This window comes from Salvelinus namaycush, chromosome 5 (assembly GCF_016432855.1).
Source record: "Salvelinus namaycush isolate Seneca chromosome 5, SaNama_1.0, whole genome shotgun sequence".
Classification (NCBI taxonomy): Eukaryota; Metazoa; Chordata; class Actinopteri; order Salmoniformes; family Salmonidae; genus Salvelinus; species Salvelinus namaycush.
This window is the reverse complement of record NC_052311.1, coordinates 26,506,713-26,524,994: the sequence shown is the minus strand read 5'-3', so window position 1 is coordinate 26,524,994 and position 18,282 is coordinate 26,506,713. Positions and strand designations below refer to the sequence as shown.

The window sequence follows — 18,282 nt, the reverse complement described above, 5'->3', positions numbered from 1 at the left end:
TTTGAATGGGATATGGTAGTAGGTGCCCGGCTCACCGGTTTGTGTCAAGAACTGTAGCACTGTCAGATTTTTTAGTCAACAGTTTCCTGTGTATCAAGAATGGTCCACCACCCAAAACAACATCTTGGGCAAGAATTGCTGTGGAACATTTGACACCATGTAGAGTCCATGCCCTGATGAATTGAGGCTGTTCTGTAGGCTAGGGGGAGGGGTGCAACTCAATATTATAAAGGTGTATACTCAGTGTATAATATGTTTCTGAATTGCACTTATTCCAATAGTACTGTGAATGGTTCAACTAAACTGGTTTGCTTGAGATACCGACGTAGTTGTCAAGTCCCTCAGTTGTACGCACTGACAAGTTGAGTTGGAATTGACTACAGCATATGGCAAATGTGAAAGCACTATTAGGCAACCACAGTAAATAAAACAGTGGAAACACTCACTTGATAGAACATCTTTATAGAAAAAATAAGTCTTCACATTTCCCAAAAACATTTTTTTTTTGCTTTTTTCAATTATGTTTGACATTTTTTTCAATTATATTGTCCATTCATTTACGTGGTAAATATTGAACAACTGTAACATCCAACTTTGTGTCAGTGGCTCTATCGTTTAGTTCCTTGGCCAGGTGGTCAGAAGCTTCAGACAGACAGGAACACAAAACGCTTTGGCTCCTGCATTTGGAGCCATAACAATGTCATGGAGGTGTTGACAAGGTGCCAATGAGGACTGTAGTACTCCAAGTAGAGTAACAGTGTCCATGTGTCCAGCGGTGATGGCACAGGGAGTTCTATATGGGCCACAGAACACTGTTCCAGAGGAGGCAGTGTGGCAGTCTGCTCGAATGAGGCCCACACTCAACCCAGAGTAGACTAGCCTATTCACTCAAGCACCAGTCCAGTTTGGCCTAAAGGCACCTGCACTAAAAAGCGCTTCTTTTGCATCTATTGATATGCACTTCCTTCTTTCTTAATTTCCCTCTCCTGTCATTTAAAACGGTCGAGCCCATTAAGAGTCGTCAACCTCACTGCCGCTGAAATATTCAGGGTGCAGCACAACAGGTAGGATATAGCAGCGAACCCAGCAACTGAACAAAGGGCTCAACAATCATAGTACTGTGATGCAAAGTTTACAAAAAGTGTAAAAAAAAAAAAAAAAAAGAATTCAATAAGGTTAAAATCTAGTTTGCAGTACCCACATTGTTCTGCTCTGCAAATTGTACCATGCATCAGCATCTTTATTTTAGGTCATAAAGCTCACCAAATAAATAATTGAAAGACAAACCTACTTTTCACATGCACAAGATCATACACAGACCACTGATGACATTTGATCCGTAGTCTACATCTTCTGTAGCATAGTAGAGTATGTTTAACAGCAATTCAAAACCCAGTGCAGGTCACTTTTGGGGACTTTTTTGTTGCAATATTCCAGTTCAGAGTGCTGCTGACCAATGCAGTTTTAGGGATGTTTGAGGTTTCCTTGAAATGGAGATTCCTTCATTTGATCTATGCCAGAGCACATCAATATAACAACTGACAGTCATACGGCTGTGCGTCACTCTACAAAACATTACTTTGGCCACCCCTGTGTATATTAAAGTTAAAATGTGTTTTTAAATAGTTGTAGCGATTTCAGGTTTATCTAAGATACTGAAGTGAATTGTGATCTCCTTCAGGTCTGGGGCCATGGCCTCTGTTAGGACCCTGTGTAGCTCTGCACTACTCCACCTACACAAGAACGCTCTGGGGCTATGTAGTGACTGTAGGAATGGAGATCAGCTGATCTAACTACAGAGGGACCCAAGAAGGATCCTTTCTATCAGACGCCATACAGCGGAAAGGAAAGACTCAGACCAACTTTGGCCTTCATCTCTGCCACTGAGCTACGTTGTTTATATATATATATATATAAATAAAAGTGCTTTTAAAATAAACTATAGTTGTGTGATACCATCTTGCAGTGTCTTGATTTGTTCTTGACCTTACAGTACTAATGCAAAAATGTTAAGAGAGCTACAATGAACAACTGTCCATCACCCTCACCAACTACCTACACCAACACTGGCAGGGACTGTAACAAGACAAACTATGGCAATATCTCCAAAACATCCACTCAATCCAATAAGGATAAACAATTAGTTTAGAACAAATGTAAAGTTGAAAAGACTAATAACAAACAAAGAAATGGGTTATTGTGTTGGCCATGGGTACGCATCTCTTTGCTACACTGCAGAACCAACCGTCTGCTTTCATCACAGAATTGAGACAAACATGAATAAAAATAATTCATATCTATTGTAATAATAGTAATATAATTGCACATTAACCATCAAGAGCAGAGACATTTTGTAAGAGGAAAATACATTAAATGAGAAGTGTACAGACCACCCTTGCACAGTGGAAAATGAGCAGGCAGAGCGAGGGGAAGAGGAATTGCGTTGCGTGTTTTGACTTTGGAAAATAGCTTTCCACTAGATCTTAAATGATTGCATTATAATTCTTGTCCCATTTTTAACTGAGAAATAGGACAGATAGTTGCACAACACTTCTTCCTCAGAATCGCCAGTCTCCTCCCCATATCCCTGCCTGATGTAAGGGGGTTCCCACCCTGCGGCCTTCTAGCTTGGTCTTTCTGTACCGTTGGTGATGAACTTTGTGCCTCCCTCCCAACCTAAGCTATCATGTACTGGGTGATGGCTCTCAGAGCATACAGAAGCTCAGCCTGTAACCTAGCCTCCATTATAAGCAAGTTCACATGGATCTAAGAGGAGAGAGAGAGAGAGAAAAAAAGAGGGGAAAAAAGAGGATGATATCATAAGAGAGAGCAAGAGATGGAATGGGGTTGAGGGGGAAACAGAACACAAATGACCACTTTGCATCCCATTTGACCACATTACTTGGACAAAACTATTATTCTCCAGTAGATTTAGTTCCAGTATATAGTTCAGCTTTATATGGATGCAGAGTGTATTGGTATGAGGTGGGGTGCGTACCCTCTCGGAAGGTTTGAGTGGTGCCCAGGACAGGGGACACAGCGGGGTCTTGGTGGCGTCAGGGTAGCAGGCCACAGACTTGATATAAAGCTTCATCTCCCTCTCCAGCAACTGGTTTACCTCCCCGTAGTCATAATCGTCGTACCTGCAGACCCACACCACAAGTGTCACATGTCATGCAAACATGAACGCTATCCAAGCGGGGCCTTTGCAGCGAATCCCAAGCGTTGAATCATAGGACTAACCTGGCTGCAATGCATGTGATCACGATAGCATCTTACTTTACAAGAACTCAAACTATGTACCCAGTGTTCATACGATTTGTGCTGGTTCCTGTGTATGTATACGTGTGTGTGTGTGTATGTATACGTGTGTGTGTGTGTGTGTGTGTGTGTGTGTGTGTGTGTGTGTGTGTGTGTGTGTATGTGTGTTTGTGTGCAGACCAATAGAATGACCTCACCTAATTCCCAACATGCAGTGGATGTAGTTCCAGATGGCTCTCTTCAGGTCAGGCCCGTGGGATGAGGGGAGCGCCGTGACGCTGCGGAAACGGTCGTCCAGCAGGTGCCCAATGTCCGAGTACAGCCGGTTGACCAGGGAGAAGCCGTGGTCCTCCCAGGAGTAGTCCTGCCCAGGCAGACCGCACAAACAAACCTGAAATACTGGCATGTTTCCTGTAACACCTCAGCTAACTATATGCCCAAAGACATACGATGCAGCATATGCTACTCACATTCTACAAAAGCTGATTTATTACTTTACTGATATGGACGCCGGTCACCTCCTAGGGAGGGCGTCACGTATTCCAACATGAATGTAAACCATGTCCTTACCTGCACCCGGAATACTTGGAAGTGGTCTTCCTCCCTGCGGGCAAACTCCTGGTAGCCGAACTCGGGGTCTGTTATGAAACGAGAGGGGTCTGCTGAGTAGATCATCTCCTCCTCATCTTCCACATCTGAGAGGAAACAGTGAGAGAGGATAAATAAATATAGTCGATCTGTCACTCAACGTTCACGCCAGTGGAGGCTGGTGGGAGCAGCAATAAGCGGACGGGCTCATTGTAAAGGCTGGAATGGAATCAACGGAACGGAGTCAAACATGTGGTTTACATATTTTTGTTATACCGTTCCATTGACTCCATTCCAGCAATTACAAAAAGCCTGTCCTCCTATAGCTCCTCCCACTAGCCTCCACTGGTTCACACATGAGGATAAGTTTAGCCCTCGCCGCTTCACAATGTCAGGTGTGAATGTGAAAGTGAGCGGGGACAGCTGAGTGTGTGTGTGTGTGTACCTGTGTGCTGGAGTGTCTGGGTGTGTAGGACACACTCCCCCCTCCTCTCTTTCTCCTCCTGGGATTTCTGGATCCTCTCTTTCAGACACACCATCTCACAACTGGAGTCCAGAGACTGCCAAGACAGATGAAATGATAAAAGACGTGAAGTTGAACAACATGAAACAATCTGTTGTGGAATAGCGCCGATGTCATACTCAGTCTGATACAGCACACAACCCTTACCCGTCGTCGTGTGGTGTGCTCTGAGGGTGTGGTGAGAGGCGGAGGCGCGCTGACATTGCCGTTGGCAGCGTCACAGAGCCAGTAGCCCGGGGGGGTGCCGTTGGGGGCTATGTGGAGGGGGACGGGGTCGGCGTCGGTGCCAGAGCCAAACACAAAGCTAGAGAGGGAGTGGCAGTGGGCCAGCAGCACCACAGCCTGAACCAGCTCAGCCAGAGACCAGCACTGCTCCCCCGTCTTCAGCAATGCCTGGTGGGGGAAGGACACAGCAGAGAGTGGGCCTTATGGTGGAGATTAGACAGGGGTGGAGAACTCTACTGATCAGGGATATGACCTTCTAAACCAGCGGTTCCCAAACTTTTTTCACTCAGGTCCCCCTTCCAACATTGGGGAACGTCCCGCTGTTCACACCCCCCCTTGGTGGAGAGAACATTTTGCAGGGTTAAAGTACATTTCCTGCAATTATACACATTTTGTCATGGGGTGTTGAGAAAATGTTGCCGTTAAAAGCTAATTTTCTTGCAATTCTATACGTTTGGCCATATCTAATGTGTATTCATGTGATATTACTACAACATCTATGGGCTAAAAAACATTAGCTGACATGGGCTAGTTGATCAGCAAGTTATAAAAAGCTCTATAAAGTCTGAAATGACAAGAGGAAAACTGATGATGCACTACCCAATTTCAAAATTGCACCTTGTGCATTCTACCATTACAACTTTCAAGAGTAAGCTGATCCGGACTGAGTTCCTTACAAAAAGGGGGAACCACTGTTCTAAACCGCAAAGATAAGAATTAATCAAAATCCAAATTTAGGCATCAAAACATTAGTTTTTGGCACATTAGATATTTTTTATAAGAGCCCATAACTTTTTCAAGGAGCTGGTTCTTGTGGTACCTGTATGTGTGAGCGGGCGGTGAGCCAGGGTTGGTGGGCCAGAACCTTGTTGAGTTGGTCAAGGTGTTGCAGGCGAGGGGGGACGGCCTCCAGCCCCTGTAGCCACAGCGGGTCCCCCCCCACCCTGAGAAACTGGGCCGAGTGCAGAGACACCAGGTAGCCACAGTGATGCTGCGCTGCAGCCTGGGAGAGATGGAGGGAGGGACAGAGACACACACTTCAATACAAGTAGGCTTGACTCTAGGATGTTGACCACGTTTGGGTCAATGTGCGTGGGTGGGTTGTGGCGAGTTTGTGTCTGTGTAAATGTTTATGTACATGAAAGTGGGGTCAGTGCAAGTGTATGCAACTGTGCATGGGTGATTGGCGCAAATACATGAGGCATTTCTGTGCATCATGCAGTGCGCGTGTGTCCAGTGGCCTCACCATAATGGCGATGTAGTGGCGGTACTGCAGGGGCAGGGGGCCGTCCATGTGGAGGATGTAGTGCTGGGTGCGGAGGAAGCTCTCCAGGTACTGGGGGTGAGAGGCCATCTGCTGGGACACGGCGTCCACACCCCCCCTGCTGGCCAGAGCCTTCATGCACCGCAGCGACACCCGCTCCTTCTCAGCGTTCACCTTCGTCACCTGGACAGGACCAGAGGAAGAGGAGGGTGAGACAGGTGGCAGAGACAATATGCCACTGACAATGCACACAGCAACTGCCAACTAGGTCTATGCAATGATTCATCCCAGGTGAAAATCAATGTTTTATAACAAAAAATGGGGAATAAATTAAATGCCAGTTTTTCCACAAGCCTTATTTAGTGAGGATTGCTTATGGTGGCAGGCATGCTGACAGATAGCCTCAGTTTTGATGGTCCCTGTGGTGTCAGCCTACAGTGAAATCGGTATGTGAATTGCAGGCAGGTCAGGACTGTGGGTTTTGAACCAACCGTTGACAGGAGCCTTCTTATAACCGCAGCAAAGATATTGTACCACTAGACATTCCTCACAATATTCCCCTGCAAAACACAAACAAGGCCGCTCTGCACACTTTTCAGGCAGAGAGACTTGCTGGTAGAGAAAAGAGCTCAGCATCCCACACATTCACAGTACCAGAGAGGATCAACCAAAAGACAAAACAGATCAATTTTATTTTATTTATTTCACCTTTATTTAACCAGGTAGGCAAGTTGAGAACAAGTTCTCATTTACAATTGCGACCTGGCCAAGATAAAGCAAAGCAGTTCGACACAAACAACAACACAGAGTTACACATGGAATAAAACAAACATACAGTCAATAATACAGTAGAAAAATAAGTCTATATACAATGTGAGCAAGTGAGGTGAGATAAGGGAGGTGACGGCAACAAAAAAAAGCCATGGTGGCAAAGTAAATACAATATAGCAAGTAAAACACTGGAATGGTTGATTTGCAGTGGAAGAATGTGCAAAGTAGAGATAGAAATAATGGGGTGCAAAATCAATAGTCATAGGAGGATGCAATGAGACTACCCTGAATTAACTGCTCAAAGTCCTCCACTTTACTATGATAAAATGAGTAGAGCAGATACATGTAGAGGAACTTGGGTGTATGGGGGATTGTGAGTCTGGAACTGAATGAGGCCTCATTGAGGGAAGAACCACAGTAAAGAAGGAGGAAAGTCCAAACCGACAGGGAGAGTCTGGCAGGGGAGGAGGAGAGTCACAGGCCGAGAGAAACATGGACTCAGAGAGACTGGTCTTATAAAGGCTAAAGGGATTTATTACCTCTCTCACTCTCATACAACGGCTTCTAGGAAAAGGTGTTGGCACCGGGCTGGAGAGAGCGGGTCTTGACTCGGTTCCACAGTGTGTGAAATGTGAGAGGCCAGGGCAGCTTACATAGGGTCCAAGTGGCTAAGCAGCCTCTGCTGGCAGAGCCTGGTGTTCTCAGTTATGGCTAGGGCTGTTGCGGTGAACTTATTACCGCCACACCGGCGGTCACGAGTGATGAAGGCAGTCAAATTCCACATGACCATTTAAGTCGAGGTAATTAGGCTTCAAGCTCTGATGCTGCTGATGGTCATTAGTAGCCTACTAAACTTGCTAACTGCCTGGTACTCAGCACTCTATTGTCCCTCTAATCACTGTGATATCAATGCAAATTTCTTCGAAAATCTAAATCAGACCCTTCAGGAGAGCCCATGAGCTCAAGTTGCGCAACATTTCTATAGGCTATGCAAATGCAGGAGAAAACAGATTGATGGCCACTATTAAAAATATAAGGATCCCATCAGCTTTCTATAAGCTAGGCCTACTATATTTATTTCTCAACTTCCCTAATATTAAGCACATTGCTTCTTTACAACAGGAGTATAGCCTAACTGGCTGGCATGAAAATAAACCACGGGGAAAAGCGTTCTCCATTCGCTATTTAAGTGCATAGATGACATCCTGCTGCCCCCGTTTTCGATACAGGTGCATGATAACGGTCCATTCTAAATCAAAACGTCACACATTATTTAGTATATGTAAAGACAAGATTAAATCAAGAAAAGTGTGATGGGTGACAATATTAGCTTATCACTTGTGAATTAAATATTATCCCCTGTGAATGACACCCAGCATAAGAAACAATGTGACTTTTTGGAATCCTAGTCGCACACCTCATGTAGCCTAGCCCATAGGCCTATATGCTTTGATAAGGTTTGTATTACAACTAAAGTGGCCAAATAACTTCTTAAAATTAAGTACATTAATCCGCTTTACAAAGGGTGTAGAGTCTAACTGGCATATATAAGCAGCACGTGACTTTCAAGTTTGGGGAAGATCATTTTCACCATAAAAAATACCCCTTTATAATAAAAGCATTACATGCATAATCGCATTTGCGGTCACTTTTGATAATGGTGTTTTCCACTAATGGAACATTCACGCTTATAGCCTACTACCATGTATGCATTGCTGCGCTTATAATGTGAATAAATAGCCATTTTAAGCTAAACATTCTGATCTGTTGAGTCAGCCACATTGCATAAAACATGTTTTGATGCTAGTGGTTGTATTAATTTGGGATCTATCACATCCCACAACTGTCCTGGACTATGTTTGGAATATTTATTTCTCACACAGAACAGGTCAACTAATGTACTATGGGGGATAGTAGATTGACATAGGCTAGTGCTTTTGCTGTTTGTTAGGCCTACTCATCTTGACGAAAAGTAAATGTGAACAGTTCTTCCAACATGCACCTCTGAAGAGCCATGTGAGTGAGAGGGCTTCCAATTGCACAGCACACTCAGGGAGAAGGGCACAACGCAGCACTCCAGGCCGCAAAAGGCATGGATTTCTTCAGGGTGCATTACGGCCACAAAGGGGATGCCACCGTGAAATCCAAGGCATCATCAAGTGCTTGTCAAATTGTGAATGAGACTATTGGAGTGTGTACAAAAGCAGAGCTCATGACTTTATAATCTAATCATGCAGCCTTACAATGTAAAAAAAATATAAACACATTGGCCAACTTTTGTATAACAATTAAAGTTACATTAACTCTTAATTAAGCATACAGGAGTACCCATTTCTTTGTTAACCGCTCAAAACATAATAGCCGCATGTGCACACTCCCTCAAATCGTTTGGAGACAATATTTATATTTTATTCAGCCTTGTTCAAATTGAATTCTTCATATTCTAAAATAATGCCACGGAATTATAAGCAAATATTGTCTGCTAAATTAACTAGTGTAACCCACAGCCATTTGGCATAACCACATCAGGACAACTCAAGAGTACGCTATTCTTTTCATCTGAAATTGACTAAATTTTCTTCATATCATGCTTCTTTAGACCTGTCTAAAATAAATCATGGATTTATTGTTAACGTGTAGGCTATATTACATTGACTTTTTTTAAATGGCTTGTAGGCTATATGTGGAAGCCATGAGATCCTAAATGTGTTTTGGTCAATTACCGTGAGACCGACAGTTATTTGCTTGACAATCCCCGGCTGACAATTTCGTGACCGCCACAGCCACTAGTTATGGCTCCCCTCATACCAAAGGTATATCTATATCAGCGGGTGTGTGGCAGCGATGATGATTTGCGATGGTCGTTATGTAGCTCTAACACCTCACGTAATAGCTCCGTGGCATTTAGCCGCATGTTAGCATACCTCACTGGCTTCTCTGTGGCTCATAAAAACGCTTCACTTCACACCTTACCCAGCAGGTGGCGCTGCTCTTCCTCCAACATTAGGCACAAAGACTATCCAATATTAAAATGAACACACATCTCCAACATTTTGGTGGATGTCAAGAAGGGGAACAGGATCGGCCTAGGGGGTTTAACCACTCAGCTGACAGCCCATGGCATTCATTGCCTCAATGATTAAATGTGACATTTTATTTCTATGGCCTTCCAATACACGAGTCCTCATTCACAATGACTTTAGTTCTTTTTAAAATCACCATGCAACAGCCATTGACTGCAATGTGTCAATCTCATGGTAGTCCTATATAGAGCATGCATGGTCAGGTGTGGCCTTTGAAGAGAGAAAAACATGTAAGTGGTTCAGTGACAGAGACTGCAGCAAACAGGAGAGAAAGCTCTTGACATGCAGACTTGGATCCTGACCCACTTGCCTACTTTCAAGGAACGCGGGAGCTCAACTCTACGACATGGGCCTCATTGGTCTAGCATCAAGGTCTTTGACACTGGCGTACGTCACTCACACAACCCTACATGTATGCCCCCACAACTCTGTGCTTGCTGATTTGTGGCCCCACATTTTCCATGTTGGAGAGCAATCAAAGTCCCACTCTCCAGGAACTCGGTCTAACCAAGTCTCCATGGGTATTTTGAGGAACTTTCTGGGAATCAAGTTCCATACAAGCGAATTAAACACAAGTTAAAATTTCAGTCAGGGCTCGGTCAGGCTTTAAAGGCTGTATCATAAACATCCTGCTGTGGCCATGACACCACATTATTAGTGTGTTTTATTAACGTGTCAGACCGATGCGTTAAAGCTGTAATGCCAACGCTCCAGACCAGTCAGCCAGATGGAACCCTATTCCCAACCAGGATGCTACGAGCCTCAGAGGTCATGTCCCACTTGCACTGTAAATATATCACAGTTCATCAGGGCCCGATAACCAAGCCTGATGAAAAACAGGCTCACAGTGGCAGTAAAGACAAATGTGTTCAGCACCTCTCAACAGGCCAGTCACCATTTACCTGATAGCGCTGTAGGGAAACAGAATCAAGCATGCTAGCAGATACCATAGACCTCCAGTCATTGTGCTAACGCTAGTTAACATTGGCTTGCAAAACTACCTTTAACTTCCTTCATACTAGACAGAGACATAAACATGGTATCCACAACTTAATCTGACTCTGGGGAAGAAAATAAAGGGCCTCATTGCCAAAATCCATAAGTATCCCTTTAAGTTACAGTATGAGAGAACCTGTATGGAAGGTGTCAGTGGCACACATACAGGTAGGGTGAGTGACCTGCTTCAGAAGACATGGAACTAGTCATTCTGTTCACCGTTGTTGGAATTTTGCAATTGTTCACTAATAATTCAAACCAGACAAGAAAAAGTCAGACACTTTAAACTATCACAACAGCATACATTTTCTATATGGTACAATTAGTCTCCCCAGACATCTTGACATTCTCAAATAGGGAAATTAATCTCCAACATGTTCCATTATAAGAAGTAGTCTAGTCAAACTAAAACAGGAACCAACATCCTTTCATCAGTCCCAGGCAGGAAATGACAATGAGTCGCACATCAATTCTGCTGACTCTTAACACAATTGTATTTGTTAGTTGGGCTATACGTACACAAGTGGCACAAAATAAAAATACGTAGCTAATGTACAAACTACAATAAAAATAATAATATAAACGCAACATTTAAAGTGCTGGTCCCATGTTTCATGAGTTGAAATAAAAAAATCCCAGCAAAGCTTATTTCTCTCATTTTGTGCACAAATTTGTTTACATCCCTGTTAGTGAGCATTTAATCCTTTGTCAAGATAATCCAGCCACCAGAGGGGTGTGGCATGCTAAGAAGTTGTTTAAAACGGAATGCTCATTACACAGGTGCACCTTGTGCTGGGGGACAATAAAAGGTCACTCTAAAATGTGCCGTTTTGTCACATACCATAGATGTCTCGAGTTGAGGGAGAGTGCAATTGGGATGCTGACTGCTGAAATGTCCACCAGAGCAGTTGCCAGAGAATTGAATGTTAATGAATCTACCATAAGCAGCCTCCAACGTCGTTTTAAAGAATTTGGCAGTACGTCCAACCGGCCTCACAACCGCAGACCACGTGTAACCACGGCAGCCCAGGAGCTCTACATCTAGCTTCTTCACCTGCAGGATCGTCAGATTGGGAGGGTGGAGTATGTCTGTAATAAAGACTTTTTGTTGAGAAAAACTCATTCTGATTAGCTGGGCCTGGCTTCCCAGTGGGTGGGCCTGGCTCCCAAGTGAGTGGACCTATTCCCTCCCAGACCCACCCTGCCCAGTCATGTGAAATCCATAGAATAGCCTAATGAATTTATTCCAATCAACTGATTTCCTTACATGAACTGTAACTCTGCAAAATCTTTGAAATTGTTGCATGTTGCGGTTATATTTTTGTTCAGTATAAATGAGTAACAACTAATGAAATCAACTGAAAGGGCCTCTAGGCACAAGTCAATTGCTATAGGCTAATCAAGGAAATTAACACATACAGTTGAAGTCGGAAGTTTACATACACTTAGGTTGGAGTCATTAAAACTCGTTTTTCAACCACACCACAAATTTCTTGTTAACAAACTATAGTTTTGGCAAGTTGGTTAGAACATCTACTTTGTGCATGACACAAGTCATTTTTCCTACAATTGTTTACAGACAGACTTTTTCACTGTATCACAATTCCAGTGGGTCAGAAGTTTGCATACACTAAATTGACTGACTTTAAACAGCTTGGAAAATTCCAGAAAATGATGTCATGGCGTTAGAAGCTTCTGATAGCCTAATTGACATAATTTGAGTCAATTGGAGGTGTACCTGCAGATGTATTTCAAGGCCAACCTTCAAACTCAGTGCCTTTTTGCTTGACATCATGGGAAAATCAATAGAAATCAGCAAAGACCTCAGAAAAAAAATTGTAGACCCTGACAAGACTGGTTCATCCTTGGGAGCAATTTCCAAATGCCTGAAGGTACCACGTTCATCTGTACAAACAATAGCACGCAAGTATAAACACCATGGGACCACGCAGCCGTCATACCGCTCAGGAAGGAGACACGTTCTGTCTCCTGGAGATGAACGTACTTTGGTGCGAAAAGTGCAAATCATTCCCAGAACAACAGCAAAGGACCTTGTGAAGATGCTGGAGGAAACAGGTACAAAGGTATCTATATCCACAGTAAAACGAGTCCTATATCGACATAACCTGAAAGGCCGCTCAGCAAGGAAGTAGCCACTGCTCCAAAACTGCCATAATAAAGCCAGACTACGTTTGCAAATGCACATGGGGACAAAGATCATACTTTGGAGAAATGTCCTCTCGTCTGATGAAACAAAAATATAACTGTTTGGCCATAATGACCATTGTTATGTTTTGAGGAAAAAGAGGGATGCTTGCAAGCCGAAGAACACCATCCCAACCGTGAAGCACGGTGGTGGCAGCATCAAGTTGTGGGGGTGCTTTGCTGCAGGAGGGACTGGTGCACTTCACAAAATAGAAGGCATCATGAGGTAGGAAAATTATGTGGATATATTAAAGCAACATCTCTAGACATCAGTCAGGAAGTTAAAGCTTGGTCGCAAATGGGTCTTCCAAATGGACAATGACCCCAAGTATACTTCCAAAGCTGTGGCAAAATGGCTTAAGGACAACAAAGTCAAGGTATTGGAGTGGCCATCACAAAGCCCTGACCTCAACCCTATAGAAAATTGTTGGGCAGAACTGAAAAAGTGTGTGTGAGGAAGGAGGCCTACAAACCTGACTCAGTTATACCATCTCTGTCTGGAGGAATGGGCCAAAATTCACAACTTATTGTGGGAAGCTTGTGGAAGGCTACCCAAAACGTTTGACCCAAGTTAAACAATTTAAAGGCAATGCTACCAAATACTAATTGAGTGTATGTAAACTTCTGACCCACTGGGAATGTGATGAAAGAAATAAAAGCTGAAATAAATCACTACTATTATTCTGGCATTTCACATTCTTAAAATAAAGTGGTGATCCTAACTTACCTAATAGGACATTTTTACTAGGATTAAATGTCAGGAATTGTGAAAAACTGAGTTTAAATGTATTTGGCTAAGGTGTATGTAAACTTCCGACTTCAACTGTAGGCCTATATAGAGACATGCCATACTGATTGCAACAGCATATAATATCAAAGTGTAAAGGCTGAGACTAATAACATGCACAGGGATTACTGATAGTGTTTCCAAGAGCAGACTGCTGTATTATATTAAGTGAGGAAGGTTGAGCGGCTGTAAATCAGCTGAAAGCCTTTCAATAAAGTATTGTCCTGACAAAGGCCTGTAACTCCCTGGGTCTCTGCAGAGGTTAACATGATTTGAAATGCAAAAGAACCATTGATTTACCACATCATCCACTCTGACCCTGGTCCCTGCCTCTCTGCTGCACAGGGAAACTCATTTGTTTATTGATTCGAGAACGTCACAAGGTAAAAACGAGATGCAAAGGATAGTGGCAGTGGTGAGGGGAGGGAAAGAAGAAACAAACAGATGGGAAAAGGGGATGGGAAACAGGCGATTATAAACTGGGTGGTTCGAGCGCTGAATGCTGATTGGCTGACAGCCGTGGTATATCAGACCGTATACCACAGGTATGACAAACATTTATTTTTACTGCTCCAATTACATTGGTAACCAGTTTATTATAGCAATAAGGCACCTCGGGGGTTTGTGATATATGGCCAATATTCCACTGCTAAGGGCTGTATCCACAGGCACACTGCGTTGCATCGTGTGTAAGAACAGCCCTTAGCCGTGGTATATTGGCAATACACCACAAACCGCCGAGGTGCCTTATTGCTTAAATAGACAATGGCATATAAATTGTGGAGTATGAAATAAGAAATGGGAAGTATGCAGAGATGACCAAGCAAAGGAGAACGAAGACTAGAAAAATGATGCAAGTGGTGGTTCAAAGGGTAAATGTGACAGGGAGGGAGGGAGCGGATAAGGTAGTGCAGGGGGCTGCAAGGGAGGAGGTTAGCTGCAGATGAAAGAGGAGATGGAATGCAGATAGAATATCCCTCTAAGTGAGCCTGAAGGGGTCTGTCCTTGTTATTAGCTGCTCTGCTAGTGTCGAGTACCGGCTGCGTGCCTTTAACACACTCGTCCCTTTAACACACTCGTCCCTCTTCACCGGAAACACAAACAGCGAGCTCTGTTTTTGGCTCTGCAAGGGAGGTGTGCTAAACAACCAGCTGCAGCCCACAGGAGGGGTGGCGGGTGGGGGAGGGTGCTGGGCAGGACAGCAGCCACAGACGACCCACACAAACATACCATGCTACATATGGAGAGACATGCACAACAAAAAAACATGACAAACAGGTAGAACCAGATTATATGGTGACATGAGGCAGACAGCTGAGCATAGACAAGAAACAAGTGCTAACGCACACAAGGTGTTTCAGAATTCAGGTTACTTTATTTGTTTGATCTAGTCATCTTTTGTAGCCTGGTTAGTTACATTCATAATACCCCCTTTTCAACCTTCTCTCTGCCTCTTTTTCAAACTAAAAGTACGCCTAATATGCTGACTACACCAGCCACAGACATATGCGCCATCGCGGTGATTGTACGCATGGTGATTTTGTCCACCCACACCAGTCCCGATCATGACACGCAGGCTAAAATATCAAAACCAACTTTAATAATTTGGGGACAGGTCGAAACACAAATGAAACATTCATGGACATTCAGATAGCTAGCTGGTCTTGGGTGATAAACATTGGGTTGTTATTTTATGCACACGGTCCTCTTGTTAGTTAGTTCTTCCCAGAATTTTGACCCAGTCATACAAAATCGTATGTTTCTCTACTCTGACAATTAATCCACAGATAAAAAATTTAAGCTAGTTAGATTTTAGCTTTCTTTAATCTCTCCTCCTTTGTCTTTCAAGCATCCAGGGTTTGTATCTTCCTGATATCCAATTATCAAATCAAACTTTATTTGTCACATGCACCGAATACATATACACCGAATACAGGAGGGGACTTGCAGTGTGTCGCGTGTATCAAATAGAACCAAGTTCTATTTTAGCGCTTTCCTACGCAGACGCGATCGAGCGGTGCGGGTGAAATGATTGAAACACGTGTGTACATTTATTTTGCAACTTGTCACACAACTTGTGTAAGAATTGCCAATTCATATCAATGTCAGCAGATAATACAGTTTTTAAACACTTGACATTTATCTGCTGGCACTTTTATTGACAAGATATACAGTGGTAAGGGAGCAATAGTCTAGGAGGGGCCCTACTTTGGGTTCTGCACAAAGAACACCCAAAAGCATGATGCAACAATATGTATGTTGTTTTCTAACCAGAGCTGCAACATGTCCAAAACTGTAAACCTCAGAAAGGATCTTGTTTATTCAAATTAAAAATATACATCCCATGCTTCTGTCTAGTCAAATCTGCAAACGCCTGGTGCAAATCTCATAAGGATGGCTATTCATCACATTTTTATGTATGACAGGTTTGGTGCAGGAGATAAATGTGACACATCTGACATATACATAGCATTGAAGAAAGCCTAGGTCTAAACCCCTATATGCAAGTGCAGGTACAGGTCAAATCTAATTTTACATCAAATATTAAGGAATGCATGTCACAGAGCACATTCCTCTATTGTTCTAGCTACTTCTGAATGTTGAATCGCAGTAAACAAGTTATCCTATCCGCACTGCCACCTCTCGGCTGTACATGGAAAAACAGCACAGAAATGAGAAAAACAACTTTGATTGGCAGTGCACCCAGCATCACTGCACACAAGGTCTAAATCTTAGTGAAAAAATACACAAAACAAATATCTTTATCAAACGTTTGACATTATGACAGAGGAGAATGCATTAGGCCGATTGAAACAGAACAGAAAAACTGCTCCTTGAACTGATTGTCAACGACGGTCTTTGTTCGTTAGCAAGCCAACTATATTCTTTGCAGCTGGTCAGAACATACTGACTGCCAAAATGATGGAATGACATTGCGTTAGCAGACACTTTTTCTGTACGTGCAAATCTCTAGAGATGATGTCATTATTGCCTTCTCCCACAAAAAGAGAAAAGAGTATGCGGCTGATGGCCATCAAACCTAGGCAGAAAATATACCTACAATCATAATGCAAATACATCACGAAGAAAAGTATAGCCTAGTTTGCAGATTAACATATTCGTTTTTACTATCCAGTTAACGTTAGCTAGTTGTCAATCCATTATGGCAACATTCTAGAACTAGGTTACTATTCAACACTGTTAGTTATGTTGAATAGATGTCTAAATCATTTTTCAACAACAGCAAATGTTCATTAATTGACTGACTGACAGATCAAAATTATTGACAGCTTGTTACCGTCCCTTCAATAAGCCCCCTAACTATATAAATTAAATGACAATCGATGATGACCATTGGCATTGCATTGTTGGTACTTTGGCTAGTTAACGTGATTTACCTAGCTATTTCAGAAATGACAAACAATAGTTCACTAGCTGGCCATTTCTTTGGCCAGTTGGCTCAGAAGAACCGTTAGTTAGTTAGCTAACGTTACTTGCCTTGGCTAGTAAACTAGCTAGCTTGTTAGCGAACTTAATAGCCACCTGTTTGTTAACGTAGCTGCTCACCTGCCCCTTGTCAACTGTCATCTAACGTTAGCTAGCTAGTTATCAAGTCAGTTGTCTGAGTGAGTTACCAAGGCAGTTAGCTACCTAGCCATTTTATGTCGACAAACTAGCTCGGACATTAAATTAGTTAGGTAGCTAAAGCAAAAGCAAAAGCAAATCTCGAGACAAAAAAAATCCACTGTTATCAAGGGATGTAACTAAGTATAAGTAGCTAACGTTAGTTCTGGAGCTAACATTGGCTAACAGTTTCGTGAGAGACAAAACCTGCCACTAGTTTTTCAGGACAAAATGAATGAACGACACAGTCGATGGAACTTTATTAGTAGCCAGCTAACGTTAATCATAAATTGGAATGTTGACTGGCTTTTTAGTAGTTAAGTCAAGACAAATACCTGGTTCTGGACGCGCTGACATTGGTTTCTGAGAGGGTAATCCATTTCTTTCATAAAGATGATCATTTTCCAACTAATTAGTGCATGGATACGGCTCTGTCTCTCCTGATGTCCACCTACCCAGCTGACAAAGCGGGGCCACTACAAGTCTGGGCATTTAGCTAGAGGTGAAAAAAACTCGCAATGCACTGACAGCTCCAGTAACAGTGTGCCCAATCAACGCATAAAGGGGCGGAGTAAAGAGTAGGGTCCGTGCAAATGCTAAAGCACAATCAATTTACAGAGATATTTAAGGCTTCAACTCTTTCACTGAAAGGCTGATATGAAAGTCAATTACTGCTAGCTATGGTTTGGTGGAAAAAAAAACATTTGATGCATTCAACGTTGAGATCAATTTGCAGTGTATTTTTCTTTATTTTTCCACAGTCCACAGAGAGGAAAGCCATGCAACAAAATTACCTCTCACAGGACTTACTCCAGTACCTACTGGGTCCAAAATACATTTTTCTCATATAGGGCCCTAAAAAAAAAGAACCGCAAGTGATGTATGGGTATATTCTTAGCCAAGCTTGACATCAGCAGGTGTGTTTGTAGGTGGGTGCAGTGGTAAAAAAGACCCA

At 43.0% G+C, this 18,282-nt stretch overlaps 1 protein-coding gene across 2 annotated transcripts; it reads right to left on the bottom strand.

Annotated features, from left to right (window-relative positions):
• Nucleotides 1-442: 442 nt before the first annotated feature.
• LOC120048118 (sestrin-3-like) lies at nucleotides 443-17,804 on the bottom strand. 2 transcript variants are annotated; one of them, XM_038993833.1, is made up of 9 exons: nucleotides 17,663-17,804; nucleotides 5,844-6,044; nucleotides 5,418-5,600; nucleotides 4,520-4,765; nucleotides 4,295-4,409; nucleotides 3,832-3,956; nucleotides 3,459-3,625; nucleotides 2,999-3,143; nucleotides 443-2,766 (listed from the first exon to the last, which is right to left on the bottom strand). In XM_038993833.1, the coding sequence occupies exons 1-9, from the start codon at nucleotides 17,726-17,728 to the stop codon at nucleotides 2,677-2,679; spliced, it is 1,338 nt and encodes a 445-aa protein (XP_038849761.1). In that variant the 5' UTR covers nucleotides 17,729-17,804; the 3' UTR covers nucleotides 443-2,676. The 2 variants fall into 2 exon arrangements, with proteins under 2 accessions (XP_038849761.1, XP_038849760.1); XM_038993832.1 differs by having other exon boundaries at nucleotides 443-3,143.
• Nucleotides 17,805-18,282: the final 478 nt, after the last annotated feature.